The 17,259-nt window shown below is 50.3% G+C and overlaps 6 protein-coding genes across 6 annotated transcripts; 2 read left to right on the top strand and 4 right to left on the bottom strand.

The window, feature by feature from the left end:
* Positions 1 to 342: 342 nt before the first annotated feature.
* Positions 343 to 3,656, top strand: CI109_104006 (uncharacterized protein; the record flags this gene model as incomplete). Its single annotated transcript, XM_032005264.1, has 11 exons — positions 343 to 477; positions 542 to 681; positions 772 to 949; positions 1,008 to 1,240; positions 1,294 to 1,906; positions 1,956 to 2,030; positions 2,085 to 2,386; positions 2,438 to 2,510; positions 2,567 to 3,092; positions 3,155 to 3,552; positions 3,615 to 3,656. 11 exons carry the CDS (start codon positions 343 to 345, stop codon positions 3,654 to 3,656), a joined length of 2,715 nt encoding a protein of 904 aa, XP_031860498.1.
* A 421-nt stretch (positions 3,657 to 4,077) lies between these two features.
* On the bottom strand, positions 4,078 to 4,960 carry CI109_104005 (uncharacterized protein; the record flags this gene model as incomplete). The annotated part of the gene is made up of 2 exons (XM_032005265.1): positions 4,078 to 4,574; positions 4,642 to 4,960. 2 exons carry the CDS (start codon positions 4,958 to 4,960, stop codon positions 4,078 to 4,080), a joined length of 816 nt encoding a protein of 271 aa, XP_031860499.1.
* Positions 4,961 to 5,763: 803 nt separating this feature from the next.
* On the bottom strand, positions 5,764 to 6,687 carry CI109_104004 (uncharacterized protein; the record flags this gene model as incomplete). The annotated part of the gene is made up of 4 exons (XM_032005266.1): positions 5,764 to 5,877; positions 6,007 to 6,179; positions 6,277 to 6,406; positions 6,505 to 6,687. 4 exons carry the CDS (start codon positions 6,685 to 6,687, stop codon positions 5,764 to 5,766), a joined length of 600 nt encoding a protein of 199 aa, XP_031860500.1.
* Positions 6,688 to 8,019: 1,332 nt separating this feature from the next.
* CI109_104003 (uncharacterized protein) lies at positions 8,020 to 11,368 on the top strand (the record flags this gene model as incomplete). The annotated part of the gene is made up of 4 exons (XM_032005267.1): positions 8,020 to 9,168; positions 9,219 to 9,379; positions 9,437 to 10,013; positions 10,082 to 11,368. The coding sequence occupies 4 exons, from the start codon at positions 8,020 to 8,022 to the stop codon at positions 11,366 to 11,368; spliced, it is 3,174 nt and encodes a 1,057-aa protein (XP_031860501.1).
* Positions 11,369 to 11,913: 545 nt separating this feature from the next.
* On the bottom strand, positions 11,914 to 14,278 carry CI109_104002 (uncharacterized protein; the record flags this gene model as incomplete). The annotated part of the gene is made up of 6 exons (XM_032005268.1): positions 11,914 to 11,945; positions 12,080 to 12,485; positions 12,602 to 12,999; positions 13,153 to 13,435; positions 13,602 to 13,767; positions 13,878 to 14,278. The coding sequence occupies 6 exons, from the start codon at positions 14,276 to 14,278 to the stop codon at positions 11,914 to 11,916; spliced, it is 1,686 nt and encodes a 561-aa protein (XP_031860502.1).
* A 574-nt stretch (positions 14,279 to 14,852) lies between these two features.
* CI109_104001 (uncharacterized protein) lies at positions 14,853 to 17,229 on the bottom strand (the record flags this gene model as incomplete). Its single annotated transcript, XM_065967410.1, has 5 exons — positions 14,853 to 14,973; positions 15,036 to 15,429; positions 15,534 to 16,787; positions 16,862 to 16,890; positions 16,994 to 17,229. The coding sequence occupies 5 exons, from the start codon at positions 17,227 to 17,229 to the stop codon at positions 14,853 to 14,855; spliced, it is 2,034 nt and encodes a 677-aa protein (XP_065823482.1).
* Positions 17,230 to 17,259: the final 30 nt, after the last annotated feature.

Here is a 17,259-nt window from a genome sequence, read left to right as displayed (position 1 = left end):
AGGCGTGAATGAGAAGGTGAGTTGTATGGAAATGTTGGTTGTCACTGACTCGCAAAATTCCTGGAGAGTTAACTCGAACAGTGCGAATCGAATGGTTACGTAACGATAGTCGAAGCCACGCGACTGGACATGGGATGGAGGTTGCTTTGGGCTGTCAATGACATCTACAATGAGGGCAACACGCACGTCAAGTTGTCCCCTCACCTCTTGTCTCCTAGGTTTGACACTGTTCGTATAGCTGGTCTGAATCACAACAGTGCTCGGACAGCATTTCATAGATCTTGACGACTTCACGGAAATTTGACCACGCTTCGTTGTCCAGCGAGCGCGCTACAACTCAACATGAATTACTTGAAATCAATAACCACATCTGTCCTTCAGTCTACAGGTGTCACCTTCCCCTTTTCGATCGGAGAGCGTATCCCTGGCTTAGATAGCCAAAGCTCGATATGGGAGATACGTGAGGGTGTGAAGCGTGTGAGTACTTCCCTACCCTCGTGTGCTCTGATTCTGGACTCGTGGCTGATGGTTGCGAACGCAGGACGATGGCACTCTATTGACCTTGTTCATCTTCGATTCGACACTGCCCCCGTTACAACCAGGTAACAAGGATAGAAAAACACTATTTCAACTTGCTCGGAATGCTTTGAAAAAGTTACGGACTATTCGACATCCTGACGTGTGAGTTGCTCAATATATGACATTGGTTCTCCTCCACCTTTACTCATTGTTTGTGGTGTACTAATATGGTGGCATCGTGATTGTCCACAGAGTCAAATACATAGATTCGGTGGAGACCGAGACGCATGTGTACATTGCTACGGAGCGTGTACGACCCCTTGAAGGAGTTCTGAGAGATTGGGAGACTGGAGGTGGATTGGCAGGATCTGGAGCAACGAAAGGGAAGGGTAAAGAGGAGTGGATAGGATGGGGTGTCAAGAGTATTTCTGTGGGTGACCCTTCGCTCCTCGGCAGAGTATGTACTTGACTGACTTCCTCTATTGTAGACTGCCCTGGCTTTCCTCAACTCCCCACCACTGTCGCAACATCACTCATATATCATCCCTTCAACAATCTTCATCACTCCATCTTTGGAATGGCGCTTGGGCGGCTTCGATCTCCTCACAGGTCGTGACGATTCCGCCGGTGTATTGTGGGCCCTAGCTGGTGTCGCACCTGGAGATGTTGGGGAAAGGTCCGCACCAGAGGTGAAAAAGGGAGGTTGGGGTGTATTAAGAGAGTAAGTATTATCCTTGACCAGTTGGGCTTCCAGGTGATTGACACTTTGTTCAGTACCGATCCAGCTCAATCAGACACATACATCTTGGCTCTCCTCCTCTTCTCGTTATATAATCCACTGTCTCCTCTCCCTTCGCTGACGTCCCAACCCACACCTTCATCATCCGGCGCACTCCCGAAAACTTTATTCCCACTATGGAAACGTATGCTGAATCCAAATGCTCGAACTCGACTTTCGACTACCGCTTTTGTTGCCGAAGCGTCCACGGCTGGTTTCTGGGCGAACAATCCTCTCGTCAATTTGGTAGATGGTTTAGATAACTTCGAACTCAAATCAGACGGAGATAAACTCGGATTATTACGCATCATCAAAGATGCCGCCACCGCAGGAACCTTGCCTCCGCCTTTCACTACCCACCGAATCTTACCATCCCTACTACACTCTTTGTCGCTACCTACTGCACCTAGCTCAGCTATGCTTCCGTTGGTCTTGGAGCTTGGGAAGCTTGTCCCGCCATCCGATTACCCTAAGGTCGTGCTGGAACCGGTCGTCAAGCTGTATTCAAGTCCAGACAGAGGAACACGTATGGCGCTCCTCGATGGATTGGGAGAGTATGCCGATAAGATGGACGCGAAAATGGTACAGGAGAAGGTCTGGCCAAATCTTGTGAGTCCATGTATGAAAGGATAGCAATAATGTGCTGACGGAAGTGAAGATCACTGGTTTCGCCGACACCGTCCCTGTCATTCGAGAAGCTACCGTCAAGGCTGTCTTTCCGCTCGCATCCAAGGTAAGTCGGGGTGTGGTAAGAGACATACAATATCTGACATCTGTCTCGACTTAGCTGTCAGACCGTATCCTGAATAACGATCTCCTGCGTCTACTCGCCAAGATGCAAATGGACACGGAACCTTCTATCCGTACCAACACTTGTATCCTTCTTGGTCGATTGGCCCCGATCCTCGGACCTAACACGAAGAAGAAGGTCCTGGTCCCAGCCTTTGCTCGAAGTTTGAAAGATCCGTTCGTCCATGCAAGAGTGGCAGGTTTGATGGCTTTGATGGCCACTGTGGAATGCTTTGATCGTGAGGACTTGGCAGGTAAAGTCGTACCGAACATGGCGTTCACGTTGGTTGACAAGGAGAAGTAAGTGTTGAGTCTGTGCAGTCATGTGTGGGAGACTGACGAGTAGTGTAGACTTGTACGAGATCAAGCCTTCAAAGCTATGAATATGTTCATGGGCAAGATCACCGAAATGGTACAGTCAATGGTGAGTTATTCAAGGTCTTTCCCCTGGTCCACGCTTAACCTGTTCCCCTTTTACAGCCCGATACTGTTCTCAATGAAGATCGTTCATCTGCGAGCTTTGGACCTGTGACAACAACGGCCACTGCCAATGGCTCAGGTCAAGCTGGTCTCGTGAACAGTGCCACAGGTGCTGCCGGAGCGCTGGCTGGATGGGCCATTGCTTCTTTGGGCAAACAACTCGCGCAGACTGAGATCCATTCCAGTATGTCAGCGTCAGCCGCCAACAATCTCGCTCCGCCATCTACGACATCTGCCAACACTTCACCAGCCAATTCACCGAGACCAAGTAGCGATAACGGTTCGTTTTTCGGTGCTACTTCACCTACGATTCCCGGACCATCGGTACCCAGATCCAAACCGGCGAGCAAACCTTCTGGCTTGGGCCAGAGTTCGACGACTGGACTCAAGCTTGGCGGGAAGAAAGCAGCGGCGACGCCATCGAACTTGGCGGACGTTGTGGCGGGAGAGTGGGAAGAGGAAGATGCAGGTAATGCGTGGGGTATGGATGATCTGATCGACGTCAACGCGGATCAGGACGACTGGTGTAAGCTTAAACCGACATTCCGAGAATTGTTGTATAGAAAGCTGACAAGTTGTTCCTTGTAGCTGCATTCGAATCAGCTCCTGTTCCCGAGATCGTTGTACCACCCCCACAATCGTACTACGTCAAATCACCACCCAAAGCCAATGGAGAAGCAAGTGCATCGACATCAAAACCGGCCTCACCGATAATACCTAATCAAAGTCCCAAACCTTCACCAGTCGCAGCATTCGCTCATGTCAAATCACCTCTTGTCCCTTCCTCTCCTGCACTGATGAAATCACCCTCGCCTTCCGTCGCAGCGACAGACGATTGGGGGGATGTGGACGATGCGTCACCATCCAGTGCGATAGCGTCGCCGCAGAAAGCTGCAGCATCAGCTGCAGCTGTGAGTAGTCTGGCGGGGATGAGTAAAGAGGAGAAGGAGAAGGAGATGGCGAGAAGAAGAGAGGAAAGAAAAGCGGTGAGTGTGGATATTTTTCATCTTATCCGACTTCTGGAGTGAAGCTGATCGTGCTGTTGTAGAGGATCGCGGCGATGAAAGAGCAGAAAAAGGGAAAATCATAGTCGAGTGGTGGATATTGAACCCCATGCATCTTCCTGTATCGTCTAGAATGTGAGAGAGTTTCATGGAGGTTGGCAACACATAGTTGACTGTCAAGTGTGCAACATTCAAGGCGGACGGGTTTGGAGAATATGGTCGAAGAGAACTGAGTTTGGCCTCAGATGGACTGACAGGATTGTCACGCACATCGTGATGGCTTTGAGCAAGAGCAATAAACTCAACATATACAATATGTTTTACATGGATGACTGACAGACTGTCTCCCTCTATTTGGTTTGATATGATTTACTACGGTTACGACTACCGACTTATGTATGTTTCACAACTGATATTGCCTTTACTCGTACTGATGTGTTACAACGATCTAATGTTCCAAAGAAACGCGAGTACCCTACTCGACCTGACCAAATGTCCATTCATTGATCAGGCCCCCAAAGCCGCCGCATAACTGACCGTTTCCTTCGTCGACTTGCCCTCCCTCTTCCCCCTGGACTTGCTCCCAAGAGGGGACTTATCATTCGTCTCTCCCAAGCCTAATTGCTGCATATCCTCTTCCAGCTCCAACTCCAGATCTCCAAGAACAATCACATCCTCTTCACCATCACTATTGACATTCTCATCGTCCATCTCTCTCTCCGTTGAATCAAGTTGAACATGTTCCCAACCATCATCATCTTCTTCGTCTTCTGCGTCTGATGTAGATCGAGCGAGAAGACCAGGTGTCATGGGTGTTCCAGCCAAAGGCGATGCGGACGCCGCTGCGATAGCGGGTGAAGGGCGATTGGATCCGCTCGTGATAGATTTAGAGGTGGTGAGCAAGGACGAGGGTTTGGGGTTGTTGGGGAAAGGTGAAGTGTCGGGTAGAGCGAGAACGGAAGGGTTGGGGATGAAATCGAATCCAAGGGTAGTGGCCGTTGTAGCTATATTCCGTATCAAAACAGTTGTCAGCAATGGAAAACTGTAATTCTCATTTGATACGCGACTCACCCCGCTTCTCCCTCTTGCCACGACCATCAAGGATCAACCCTTCCAACCCAACTTCCCTCTTACCCTCCACTTCCTTCTCCTTCTCCTTGACTTTCGATCCAATCTTAGAAGAGACAGGGACAGATCTCGCCCCTTTCCCAGCCGAACCAGGACCTAATTCGTTGAGCAAGGCAACTTCGGCTCTCCAATCGAGGGACGATGTGAGCGGTAGAGATTTACGAGGGACTGCCGCTCCTGGACGTGGGGATGATCGGTGAGCTTGATTGGGTCGGTGGGCGGTTCGACCGGATGTAGGGATGGGTCGAGGTGGGATTGGCATGGTGGGCTGAGGCAGTTCGATTGTGGGTGGTGAGGGTGGATGCAGGAATGCGATTGATAAGTGGTTGGGGATGAGAAGACTGTTTAAACGTATGTGTAGGAAGGGAGCACGGCTTAGTGGTCTGGATCAAGGGGCAAAGGGAACACGTGTATGGTATGTGGTTTGTGTATGTGATACGAAGACCCGTACGGTGGGTGGCAAGTGGCAGGTGGCAAGAGATCAAGAGATCGAATCAAGCTTGTCGAATAGAGAAAACCGAGATATACACGTAGATTACAACGCGATTGGTATGATATGGTGGAGCGGAATGAACAGTAAGTATCGTCAACAATGATCGCGGTATGTATCTACAGTTGGGGGAACAGGTTGATTGCGCGCCTCCTCCCTTTCCTTATCTACAGTTTATGCTCATGTTGTTGCCACTGCACTTGCCACTTGTTCCCCCCAATCATATCAATGACGTACCTTACGACGCGTCCCGGTTATCAAATGCGGAAATCATATACTCGTATATCACAAGTGAGTCACGTGATGTTTACGGGATACTCGAGTATAGTACGTATGTCCTGTTGACACTGAATTGGGGGAGAGGGCCGAACGAGGACCGGGAAGGCTGCTGCGGAGGAGTTGAGTGAGGACGTGAGACATAACATGACGAGTGGTAGGCTTGTTATGGCCAGTTGGACACTACGTATTTGGTAATGCATGATCATGCTTCAATCCGTATAGTGCCGAAACAGCTGTATCTTCCCCTCTATGGGCCCGCGCCTATTTCCCTCCCAACGACAATCTCTTCTCTATGTCTAAGCTTTCGCCTGATCCTCCTTCGATGTCCTAATATGCTCATTTATATAACTTCTCTTTTCTAGCTCTTCTAAGGGAATATGTTTCGCTCCGAGCACTTTCCCAAGGCAGTTCTGAGGATGTGAAATGTATCATATCAGCCAATATCCACCTTGTACGTGGACGAACAGCACAGAGCGATTGGTCACAGAGAGCAGACTTCATTGCGTAGATATATGGTAGGCAAAGAAGAGAAGACATACCTCTGCACCGCAAGCACAGTCGAACCCCTGTGCCATGTCCCACTCCGTACTAGGGTAGAAGAATGTGACAGCTTCGCCTGCTTTGATCCCTTTTGATGCGGTCCGTAACGTCCATTCGTCAGGTCGGCGATGGGTAAGGTGTAGCTCGGCACTGGGAGAGCAGGAATGGTTCACTATGACGCCAAGATCGATATCGCATTAGTCACAAAGCTCTTTGTATTATTTTGCCAGTGCTGAACTGCAGTCGAAAGGTGGAAGGGAGAGACCTACTGAAAAGCAAATCCGAGTTGAGCTCAAAATGATCTCTGGGTCCGATACCGAACTGTACAGATGAATAAGCCTTCTCGGGTGCCAATGACAAGTTGGTCAAAGTCGTTATCACGGAGTGAGGTTCAAACTCCTAAACATATCGGCCCTTTAGGTCAGCTCGACTCGGAGCGACCATCTAGAAGGCCGTGAAAGACAGAAGTTGGAGTGGAAACATGGCTAGATACTCACCCTGACCGCAACTAGACGACTTGAAAAGTCCTCTTCCTCGCCTGAGCTCGAAGGTGTGAACTCTACTCTGAACAAGTCGGGATGAGTAGGTCGGTACGTCTTGCCCCCATGAGTATTGTGGAGAGTCGGTTTGACCCATTCGGTCTCTGGAGACGAGGGGAGGGTAGGAATGGCTGCTGGCATTGTCTTGTCGGCGAAGGGACCTTTCTATGTTGACTGAGCGAAAAGTTGCTCAAGGGAGGGAGTATTGTACCGTCCAGCGAATTAGTTTATCTATGTCTAGCTTATATGTAACTCGTCGAGTCGATAAGAACGAAGATTCATATGTAGTGGTAGCCTTTGACCGAGTTGCCCCTCTCCTATAGCTCGGTCTAAACGAACAAAGGATGACGGTGGTGTGAATTTCCTGGATATGAGCTCCGGTCAGCGTATAACCGGACTTGGAACATTGTCATTACCCGGTCCGAGGGACAAAAGGCAAGGCAATTAACGGGTTGATCATTGTAAGCTTTGAGCATGAGTGATTTATGCATACGGGTAGTGTGTTGTGTAGTGTTGTAGAGTGTGATCAGCGCAATATGCAGTACCAGGCGATAAGCGCATTATGAGGGATGTTGTTTGAGCAGAAAAACGTTGTATTACAGCTCGTACGTGACGGAAAACTGGGGCAACATTTACGCTTCAAGAACCTTATCAACGTCCCCAAGACAGACCTCCGTTGTTCAGCAAATTCGTACGAGGTCTCTCGCTCAACCTTAGCGCAAGGCAAAGCTTACGGGGACAGAAATGAATGCATACTTGTACAGGGTTTACATAAGAGTAAGACCGAAGGAGTCGAGCACTGTATGTCTGACGCGCTACTTGGTGTCTGATTTCCCCAACTCCAGGTTGTAAAGCCATTGTCATTGCATGTACAGAGTGCTTCAGGGCATGTAAGGATCTTGAAGCGAGGTACGTGTATGTGTGCACAAGCCCGTCAGTCCCCGAGCACCGTAAGGCAGGGAAAGTGTGATGGTCAGCAAAGGGCCACGCACAGATGACAAGGGAAACAGAGTAGTTCTCCGCAGCCCAGATGATGTATGATGGTCTGTGCTTAGTGGCGCATCGTTACATGACATGCTGGAAAGGCGCTGATTATACTCTTCTTTGAGGCTTTGTGTCCTTTGTGCGCCCTCCGACATCGATCGAACATACATGAGGATCATTGTTGCAAAGTGTGTGGTGGGTAGAGGATTTTCCACTGCCGCCGACGCCCCCACTCCAACCCGCGTGGGGCTCAATTTTCCAATGTTGACGATAAAAGAAGCGACCCAATTCGAAGCATTTTCCAATTTCACCACCCTCCTCCTTTCGAGCTCACGTCTTTGTCTTCTTTCTTATCGACCCCAATCGAGTTTGATGCTTCCCTTCACGCCAATCAAAGATCACACCATGCGTAGATAGCTTGCTATTGCCATTACGACGCCATCACGAGCGTACATAGCACACTAAGCACTCCGCTCGACATTGACAACCATGTCGACACCGTTCGAGACTCGACCCCCTTCCCGTCTCCCTCCATACCCTCCACAACCTCCGCCGCCTAATCTTTCAGCGCACTACCCACCTCCCGAACCTCGTCCATCTACAACCACAACAAACTCGTCATCCTCGACCAAAAAACTTGGCTCGAAGCAAAAACGACCTTCATTCTCCGGCTCTGAGATCCACAATCCCTCTGACTCGACCAAGATTAGAGCATACTCGGCTTGTCGTAATTGTCGTCTAAAGAAAACCAAATGTCTCCCAACTTCCTCTTCCGCCGCCACCGCTGGGTCGTCTGACGGTCTTCAGCCTGGCACGTGCCAACAATGCCTTCAAGCGGGACTGGAATGTGTCTATCCTCCATCGAGAGATCGGGCGGCCTATAGTCGACAATACGTTGCAAATCTCGAACAGCGAGTACAAGCTTTGGAAGCGATGCAGAGCAGGATGCTGCCTGTACTGGAAGTATTTGAATCGCAGCGAGGCGGTGGAGCAGACACGAAGCTGGCAGCTATACCGACAGTGCAAGCGTCGAATTCAGCGAGTAGAGCTCGGATGGAGAGAGAAAAAGATGGACCTGGAGCGGGCAGTGGGTCTGGAGAGATGGATCGCACAAATTCCAGTGAATCAGAGGGAGAAGAGCGGGAAGCAGAGGACGATTCAGCGGTTCGAACCTCTGACATTGAAGATGCGGGACAAATGACACAAGACGAGAGAGGGAACTACAGATGGATCGGATCGTCTAACACCCTTTCCTTACTTGACTCTTTCTCGCGCGGTGATCGACCTCATGATGCTCTCGAACGACCACCTCTTCCGACACATGCAAACTCCCATCACTCATCTCATCATAATTCCGATCCCAAATCTTCTCGACAATCCCCCGCGCCAGGTTCTGACAATACACCTCGAGACCCTAACCCATATTTTGGACCGGTCGCAGGTTCAGGAGTGGTGAAAGCGCTGCCGTCAATCGACGAGGTGCAGTATCCCAGTCCGAAGGATGCTATGCAGATGGTGGATGCATTCTTCGAGCAGGTTCATCCTTGTTTACCGATCGTTATTGAGCACGAGTTTCGAAAAGATTTCAAGAAGCTGTTGGAAGCTAGAGCGAAGGGAGATTATAATTGGGGAGGAGGAGTGAGTACATGTCTTTCGTGGATGTGGAAACGTGCACTGATTCATCGTAGTTCATCTCGGTCGTGTTCGGTGTTTTCGCGTTAGGAGAACGGGTCGTCGTGACATCTCGAGCATGGCAGAGGGAGAGGACGAAGCTCAACAATGAGGAAGCAACAGACGATGACACGGTTTTGCCCGGAGAGGCGGAAGCGGGTGTAATCTGGTACGAAAGGTGAGTTGAGGATTTGGTATGAAGCGACAGTGACTGATTGTTATGGTGGTCTCCTAGGGCTCAGATCCTTCATTACACTACCCTCAAAGACGTCAACATCCACCAAGTGCAATGTCTCACCCTGATGGCCGCCTTCCAAGCCAGCGTCAATGCTATGCCGATGTCATGGTTGCTGGCCGGACAAGCGCTTCGTGTCGCTCAAGACCTCGGTCTCCACCGTTCTACCGCTCGACTCCGCATTCCGTTTGCCGAAAAGCAATTGCGCGCTCGATGTTGGTGGGCGATCTATGGTCTCGAGCGTATGATGTCGATATCCCTCGGTAGACCGCTCGGTGTCGATGATCTTGATATCGACGTAGGGTATCCTGCGGAGATCGACGACGAGGGTATACGCCAGCTGGTCCAGGATGATGCGGCTTCCATAAACTTGGAAGGTGTGGAAGAGCCGGTGGGGTCAACGATGTCTGGTTTCGTAGCGCTTACCAAATTGTGTAAGGTCGCGGGACGAGTCGTGCATCTGTTGTACAGGCCATCGAATGGCAGGTCGGTGTCGGATCCGTCCTGGGCTTTATCACAGCAGAACGCGATCAACAAGTTGGACAAGCTTCTTCGCGACTGGCTCGAGAACGACGTGGTGAGTGGAATCGGTACCTGATACCCAGATTGGATCGACGACCCGCTGACAGACAATTCAACCGCTAGCCAAAGAAGTACAAAGAAGCATCACCGGCTCGTTCAGTTTCCATCGTCTCTGCGATTCTCAGCAACTCATACTTTACCATCTTGATCACATTGCATCGAAACTTCCTCCCCTCAAACCCAGATTACCCTCGACCCAAACCTCCACCCTCTTCTCAATCCCTCGCACACTGTGTCGACGCTGCACGTTCGGTCATTCACATCGCATCGCAATCACGAACCCTCATTCCGCCCTCCCACCATCTCGCGGTGTACTGCCAATATCTCTGGTCATCTGCCGTCATCCTTCTGCTTTGCGAGGTGCAAGCTCGTGATCAGGTTGTAATCGAGACAGTAGGAACGCATGTAGAGGCGTGTAGAAGAAGTTTGCAGGCTTTGGAGCCTGTGTGGCCTGGCGCAAGAAAATTGAAGGACCTGTTAAATGACGCGGCGGCGAGGGCAAGGGACGTTGTTGCTGTGAAGCAGAATCCGCGCACCGTGGTGGGAAAGAAGAGGAAGTCGACTCCGGGCGATCATCCCGTTAGGGGTTTGGTCTTGCAGCCGACATCTCAGCGAAGTCCTATGGCCCCACCTACATCGCATGGTCCTCGAGGAAGCCACTCGACGTCATCCTCCCCTTCTCCTGCCGTTCCTCAAGGCGGCAACGGTCAACAATGGCAATCCTACTCCAATCCTGCCAACTCGGAGAAGCGACAACGGCTCTACGAAACCTCTGACACCCGCACCCTTGTCGGAGCTGATGATATTACCCCGACTCAGCAGTATCCGCCTTATTATTCCGCTGTTTCCCGGGACGTAACATCCACACAAACTGGAGGTATACCACCCATAGTGCCATCTGGTCAATATACTCCAACTGCTGCTATGCCAACATACGATATGACGTTCGATCTTGGTGGTGTCACGTTTGACGGTCTCGAGCTCTTACAAGGATTCGGCGACGGTGCTTCCAATTTCTGGAACAACATCACTTTCACAGGTGATGGGACAGCGACTTATCCTCCTATGCAAAACACATCCGCTCAAGGCCAAGTTTTCTCGGGTCAGAACACACCCAACTCAGCGAGCGGATCAGGTCCTTCCCCGTCAAGTTGGCAGGCTCAAACGCAAGTACAAGCGACATCCACCTCCGGCCAAGTACAACAACAGCAGCAGCAACCACAGCAGCAGCAACAGTATGGTGGGGTGCAGCAGACAGGGGATATCGATCAGTTTGCAGACTTTTGGGGTCAAGTAGCGGGGAATACGTTCGATTGGCAAGCCGATCCAAGTGTCCCTTTCAATATCTGATCGACTGGTCAGCATTTCCGATTAAAACGGTTTTCTCGCCTTGTCCCGACAAGCGAGTGAACAGCCAGCACGGAACGCGCTCTATGCGGAAATTGACAACGAGAAAAAATGGAAAGAAGAATAGTATATCGAGTCAATCAGTAACGGTGGAAGCATAGGGAAACGAGAAGGCTCTCGACATGAACAACATGACATCGAGCGAGAGGGTAAGAAGATTCATCATCAGCTGTTCATAGTTGCCAGACGAGATGGTCGTCAAAAAAGGGAGTTTGGGGTTCGTGTTTTTAATTAACATAACGACCACGCTTGAAGAACAAATTGTCGACATATCCCGCACTTAAAATATATATCTCAGCCATGTATGTGCATATGAGTAACAGGCGTTGAGCACCACCATTCTATTTCTTGCAGATGCATGTGAGGGCAAAACAGGGAGATACATTACATCACACGAGCAAGGTTCATATCTTTTGCATTTTTCCGTTCTATATTTTTGGTCACATTGTCCGTCCGTCTTCTCTAGGCATTAAGGTCTTGCTATCTGCCTAAGCGATCTCGTCGAATCTGAGGATGAGCTCTGCAGCGAAGTATCATGGTTAGCGTCTTTGTCCTAATGCCTATGGCTTGTCGTTGTCGACAAGTACAGACTGGTTCCAGAAGCAGTACCAGTTCTGCTGGAGCTGTCACCGCACCGCACCGCATCGCACTCACCATGATAAAACTTGACCGCTTCAAGATGAGATTTCAATTGAATCCTCTCATTTGCACCATGTATCCCCACTCTCGCTTCTACCCTAAGCGGCGTCCATCTAACTATATTCTCCGTCAAATCCCAATACCTCGCCGTATCAGTATTACCCGTTGCCAAGCTCGGCGCTGTTATAGTCTCCGGACCCCAAGTTGCTCGTATAGCTTGACCGAGTATGGCCCATTGTGGTGATTTCCACGAAGTGATTGGTGCAGCGGGATGGAGCATAGTTGGTTCAATAGTGAGGATACCGGATGATCCGGTGTGAAGCGTTTGGTTTGAGACTTTGACAGTCAGGTCGAGCTTGCTCGCGAGAGGAAGGACGGTGTCGACAATCGTCTGGACGTATTCTTGAGGTGTCGTAGTTACCTATAGCAAGTCACACCAAACCGTGGGAGGTACGATACTTGTCAGATACTCATCACTATCACTTAGGATTGCTATTCAAGTTCAAGACTAGACTGCGCTACTTTGACCCAACTCACCTCCAACCTGGAATTGACCAAGAAATGCGCCTCATCGGGCAAGACATTGTTCTTTATCCCCCCTCCAATCCTCGTCACAGCTCTCGTGGTAGTCAATAACCACTTCTCCGTCGTCCCCACAATCTCCTGAACTTTCCTCGCTAACCCGCTCAAATCCTTTTTGTTTCCGTTTGACAATTCTGAATCTAACCATTTCGGGACGAGAGACGGATCACCATGTTCGGAAACACATTCGAGATAGTGATAATATGGATGAGAGGTGGTTAGTGCCGGTTGGAAGATGTCGGCATCTTCGACGAGGGAGAGGATGTGGGCGAGGAATCCGATTGAAGTGTGTTTAGGAGGGACGGAAGAGTGACCACCTGGTGAAGTGACGGTGAATTGGAGGTTGGCTATGCCTACGAGGGTAAATATGTACACATATGTCAGCAAAAACTTCTCGACTAGGTTTGAGCTCAGACAGAGGGTTGGCATCAAGGCGGGAGACGGTACTGAACCTAGTCGGCAAAATCATATCCAGTTGTGTTACAATGAAGCACTTTCCCACTCACCCTTCTCCGCCAGACCTGGCAATGCCAACAACGGTCCCCACTCATCATTAAGCCCCGCCCCACCTTCATCCAAAATCAACTCTATCCCATTCTTCCCATATCTCTCACCCAACGTCGCGTTGATCGCCGTGCTTCCCCTCCCACCAGACTCTTCGTCCTGCGTGAAGCCCAAGATGAGTGTACGGCGAGGGGTGTATTCGTTCTCGAGCAAGTGTTCAAGGACGGAGAGGAGTCCAATAACATTGGTTTTGCAGTCGGACGAACCTCGACCCCAGATGAATTCCTAATCCGACAGAGATCAGCTCTTGCCACCGGCGGGAATGAGGGGTTGAAGGGATCCAAGGGTGAGGGATTAAGAAGGACCTTTGCGATCGAATATCTTCGCACATAAGGCAGAAGGAGAGGGATGACAATGGAGCAACGTGTGCAAACAAGCGTCCGTCACTCACACCATCAAAGTACCCATCGAACGGAGGATGGTCCCAATCCGCCAACGATCCAACTCCGACAGTATCCTGATGACCAGTCAACAAGAGCGGTTTTGCATCTGTCGTTCCTTCAAGTGTGAGAATGAGAGTGTACCCCCCAACTTTCTCGACCTTGGTCTTGGAGAAACTGCTCGGGACAAGGGGAGGCAGCAAGTGTTAGTGTCAAGGAGAATGCACAGTACCTCATTCAAGAAAGAGACAGAGAGCAGGTGTACTGTGCCAGGCCTATACACTTACCTTAGAGGATAAGTCTCTCGGAGAAAGGTTTGGAACGTATCAAACACATCCCATCTTTCATCCCTCTTCTCCCCTTTGGCAGGTAATGGATCACCCAAATCATCATAACTGACCGTATTATGTCGTATAGCCTCACTCAATCTCCCCTTTTGCAGATCCCAGAATTGGGGTGTATCGAAATATCCTGAAGAGTTGAACGGTCTCGAATAATCAGGTTGGGGACAGATCGATCCGCCGTGTTTATTATGTTTCGTGGTGGTAGTGGAGAGAAGGACGTTGGGGAGGGAGATGAGGTTGGTCGTTGTGGTGAGTGTGGTCAAGACCGCTCCGAGCGAGAGAAGAGTGAAGAGAGCTATACCAGAGACTATACCCCGAGTTCGGTTATGTCCCCTTGATGCCATTGTGGATCGCTTCGTTGAAGGAGGAAACTGATCACGAAGGCTTGAGTGACGAACAACACGAACGGATGAGTAATGAGTTTATATTGCAACGACACAGTCTCACACTCTCGGCTGTATCCGATGCATCCCATAGCCCATACTGCTATGGCGTTATATTTCACCAACACTGGCGTGATCAGACGATAATGAACTGAGACAATCAGCTAGCAAGCACTAAAGTCACTTCAGACGCGATATCGCCTAATCACGAAGCAAGGCACGAATCGGTTTTGACCGATCGGTCATTTACAACCGACATGCGCCACGACAAGATATGTCAAAGGATCGTGAAGCACGATTGGAGCATTGATGTGACTGTCCGGCCTTCATTGAAAAGGATGATGGGTCCAGTTGAGACGGTCTCTCGAACATATGTATGTCGTTCATTCGGCGCTAGCATGTACTACGTTCTTTGTCATAAGGCAAGGCTGCCATAGCGTCTTCTGCTGGCGCCACATCATACTTCGTCTACCCCAATTCATTTGTACAACCATGAACCTCTTCCTTTTCCATCTCTCACCAATCACCACCAGCCTCACCGACTCAGGTGATGCTGCATATTCCTGAAATGAGCAATGTGACTCTCGGCATCCTTCAACATCTCTTTTGCCATTTCGTAAACTTGTGAATCAGGTTGATTGTACATCATCGCGTTGCTACGAAACCACCCAAACATTAGCTTGATCATCTCGGCAAGATCGTGAAAGGACCGACTCACGCGAAAATCAACAAGGCATCTCTTTCAAACTCGTCTATACTCGATATCTGACCATCCTTGATTCTCCCCCGTATCGTCTTCAGATCCATAGGTCGTTTGATCACCTCGTGATAATCAGGCGCATCCGATTTCTTCACCGGATTCTGGAAAACGTTCCCGTTCCTATGTGACGAGATGGTATCAAGTAACGAGTATAAGAGCTTTTGCGAGCTTTTCGATGCTTGTTGTTGATTTCGCGTAGATCGAGTCCCTGATCCACCAGCAGCTGAGGCAGATGCTGAAGCAGAAGCTGGTGCTGGTGTTTCGATTTTCATACTTGTTTCATGTTCCGGCTCCGCTGTACCACCACCCTCCTCGTCGTCATCCTGATCATTTTCGACCGACTCGCGTACGACTGATCGAGGGTGGAGGGCTACCTGTCAGCCATACAGCCATCGAGTCATTGGTATTTGTCTTGGCCATGCATCTTCATATCTCCGAAATATCTCAACTACTCACCTCTAGCTGCTGAAGCTCTCGTCCCTCTCTTCTCTCTCTCCCCCGTCGGGGTAGCATGTGGTTCTTGTGCCTGTGTATGATGCTGCTGTGCTCCACCTTTTCTTCTACCGGACGCTCGAGTCACTTTCTTCTCTTCCATCTCTACATCGTCATCGTCCACTTCTTCCGCTTTCACACTTTCCACTGCCGCACTTTGTTCTCTGACAGATTTAGAGACCACATCATCCCTCATCCCTCTACCCTTGACCGTGGCAGCAGCTCGTCTCGAACTTCTCCTCTCTTCTTGAGCGCCACCGGGTGTGGCGGAAGTGTTCGAAGAAACCGACGGCGCACGTCTTGAGACGGCAGGTGAAGAGTCTTTCGTTCGTGTAGAAGCCGCCGGAGAGTCCTGTGGCTTTTTACCAGTTCGTGTCGTCGATTCCCGCTTCGAACTTCGTCGACGACCTCGCGTACTAGGTCCCTCTTCCTCGGCCTCGGAATGTTCAGCAGCTTCAGATTCAGGTTGGGTAGGAGCGGGTGAGGCTGCAGGTGCTGTTGCATTGCTCCTTCGTCCAGAACGCTTTGATGCAGGAGCGCCGCGTGGTTGAGTACTGGCTTTTCGTTTGTTGGTCCGAGACCTAGGAGGGACAGAGGTCCCTTCCTCCTCTTCTTCGTCTTCAGCGGGAGCCGGTGATCCTTGATCAGAAGGTGCCGGTGAGAGGTCAGAGCCAGGTGGAGAGAGATCTGAACGGTTTGACGCGGCAGGCGAAGGGCGTTTAGGTGTCTTGACGGGGGTCCCCTCTTGTTCTTCCTCTTCATCGGCCTCTTCTTCAGCTTCCTCCTCTTTCATTTCAGTCTCGTCTTCGTCCTCATCATCCATCTGCACGTCTTCGATAGCCTCTTCACCTTCTGCACTCTTCACACCCGCATGTACCTCTTCTGCCTCTTCCTCCCGCTCCTCCTCTTTAACCTCTTTCTCCTCCTCTGCTCTCTCCTCTTCTTGTTGTTCCTCACTCGCTTCTGGTCTGCCGGCCTCTACCGCCTTCTTGACCTCCTCAACTTCTGGAACCCAGCTATCCAACAACCTCTTCCCATATTTCCTTGCCAACACTCCTCTCAGCTCAGCCCTTATCTCGTCATCCATCTCGCCAGCTCTGATGGCATTGATCTCGGACATGAGTTGGGTGAAACGCGATTCGTAGGTGGTAATGGTGGTTTGAAGTTCTTGCATGCGCGCGAGGTAAAATGTTTGAGCAAGTCGAAGGTGGACTTTGGCTAGGAGGGTGGTCGAATCAGCTTGGTGCCTTGCTGTCACAATAATGTGAAATAGAGCTTGGAGAGAATCTTACCTTGAGGCTTCATAGCATCTTGCGCTGGCCTACAAAGCGAATAACATCGTCAGTACTCGTCAATTGCAATCTACTATTCGACGTTGATGTTAAGTACGCAGGAAGGTGCGGAGCGGAAAATATGACACCTACACATTGATCCCTATCCCCGTCATCAACTCGACATAACTCCCCTCACACGCTTCAGCCGAGAAAAGGTCCTTCGGTCTGGTAATACAACATGGATGGGCTACTAGTAACTTGCTGACTGCAGGCCAGCTGAGAGCGCCGAGCTTATATACAGCTTGCGCGAGGAGGAGCTTTTCTTGTACGGTCAGGCGGTCGGAGAGTGGTGAGTTGCCAGAAGCAGGGGCCACGGTTGCTGTCATGATGATCAGGGCGTTGTGTCTACCGTTGTA

The sequence above is a fragment of the Kwoniella shandongensis genome, chromosome 7 (genome assembly GCF_008629635.2).
Source record: "Kwoniella shandongensis chromosome 7, complete sequence".
Classification (NCBI taxonomy): Eukaryota; Fungi; Basidiomycota; class Tremellomycetes; order Tremellales; family Cryptococcaceae; genus Kwoniella; species Kwoniella shandongensis.
Note: the sequence above shows the minus strand (reverse complement) of the source record. Positions and strands in the feature narration are given on the sequence as shown.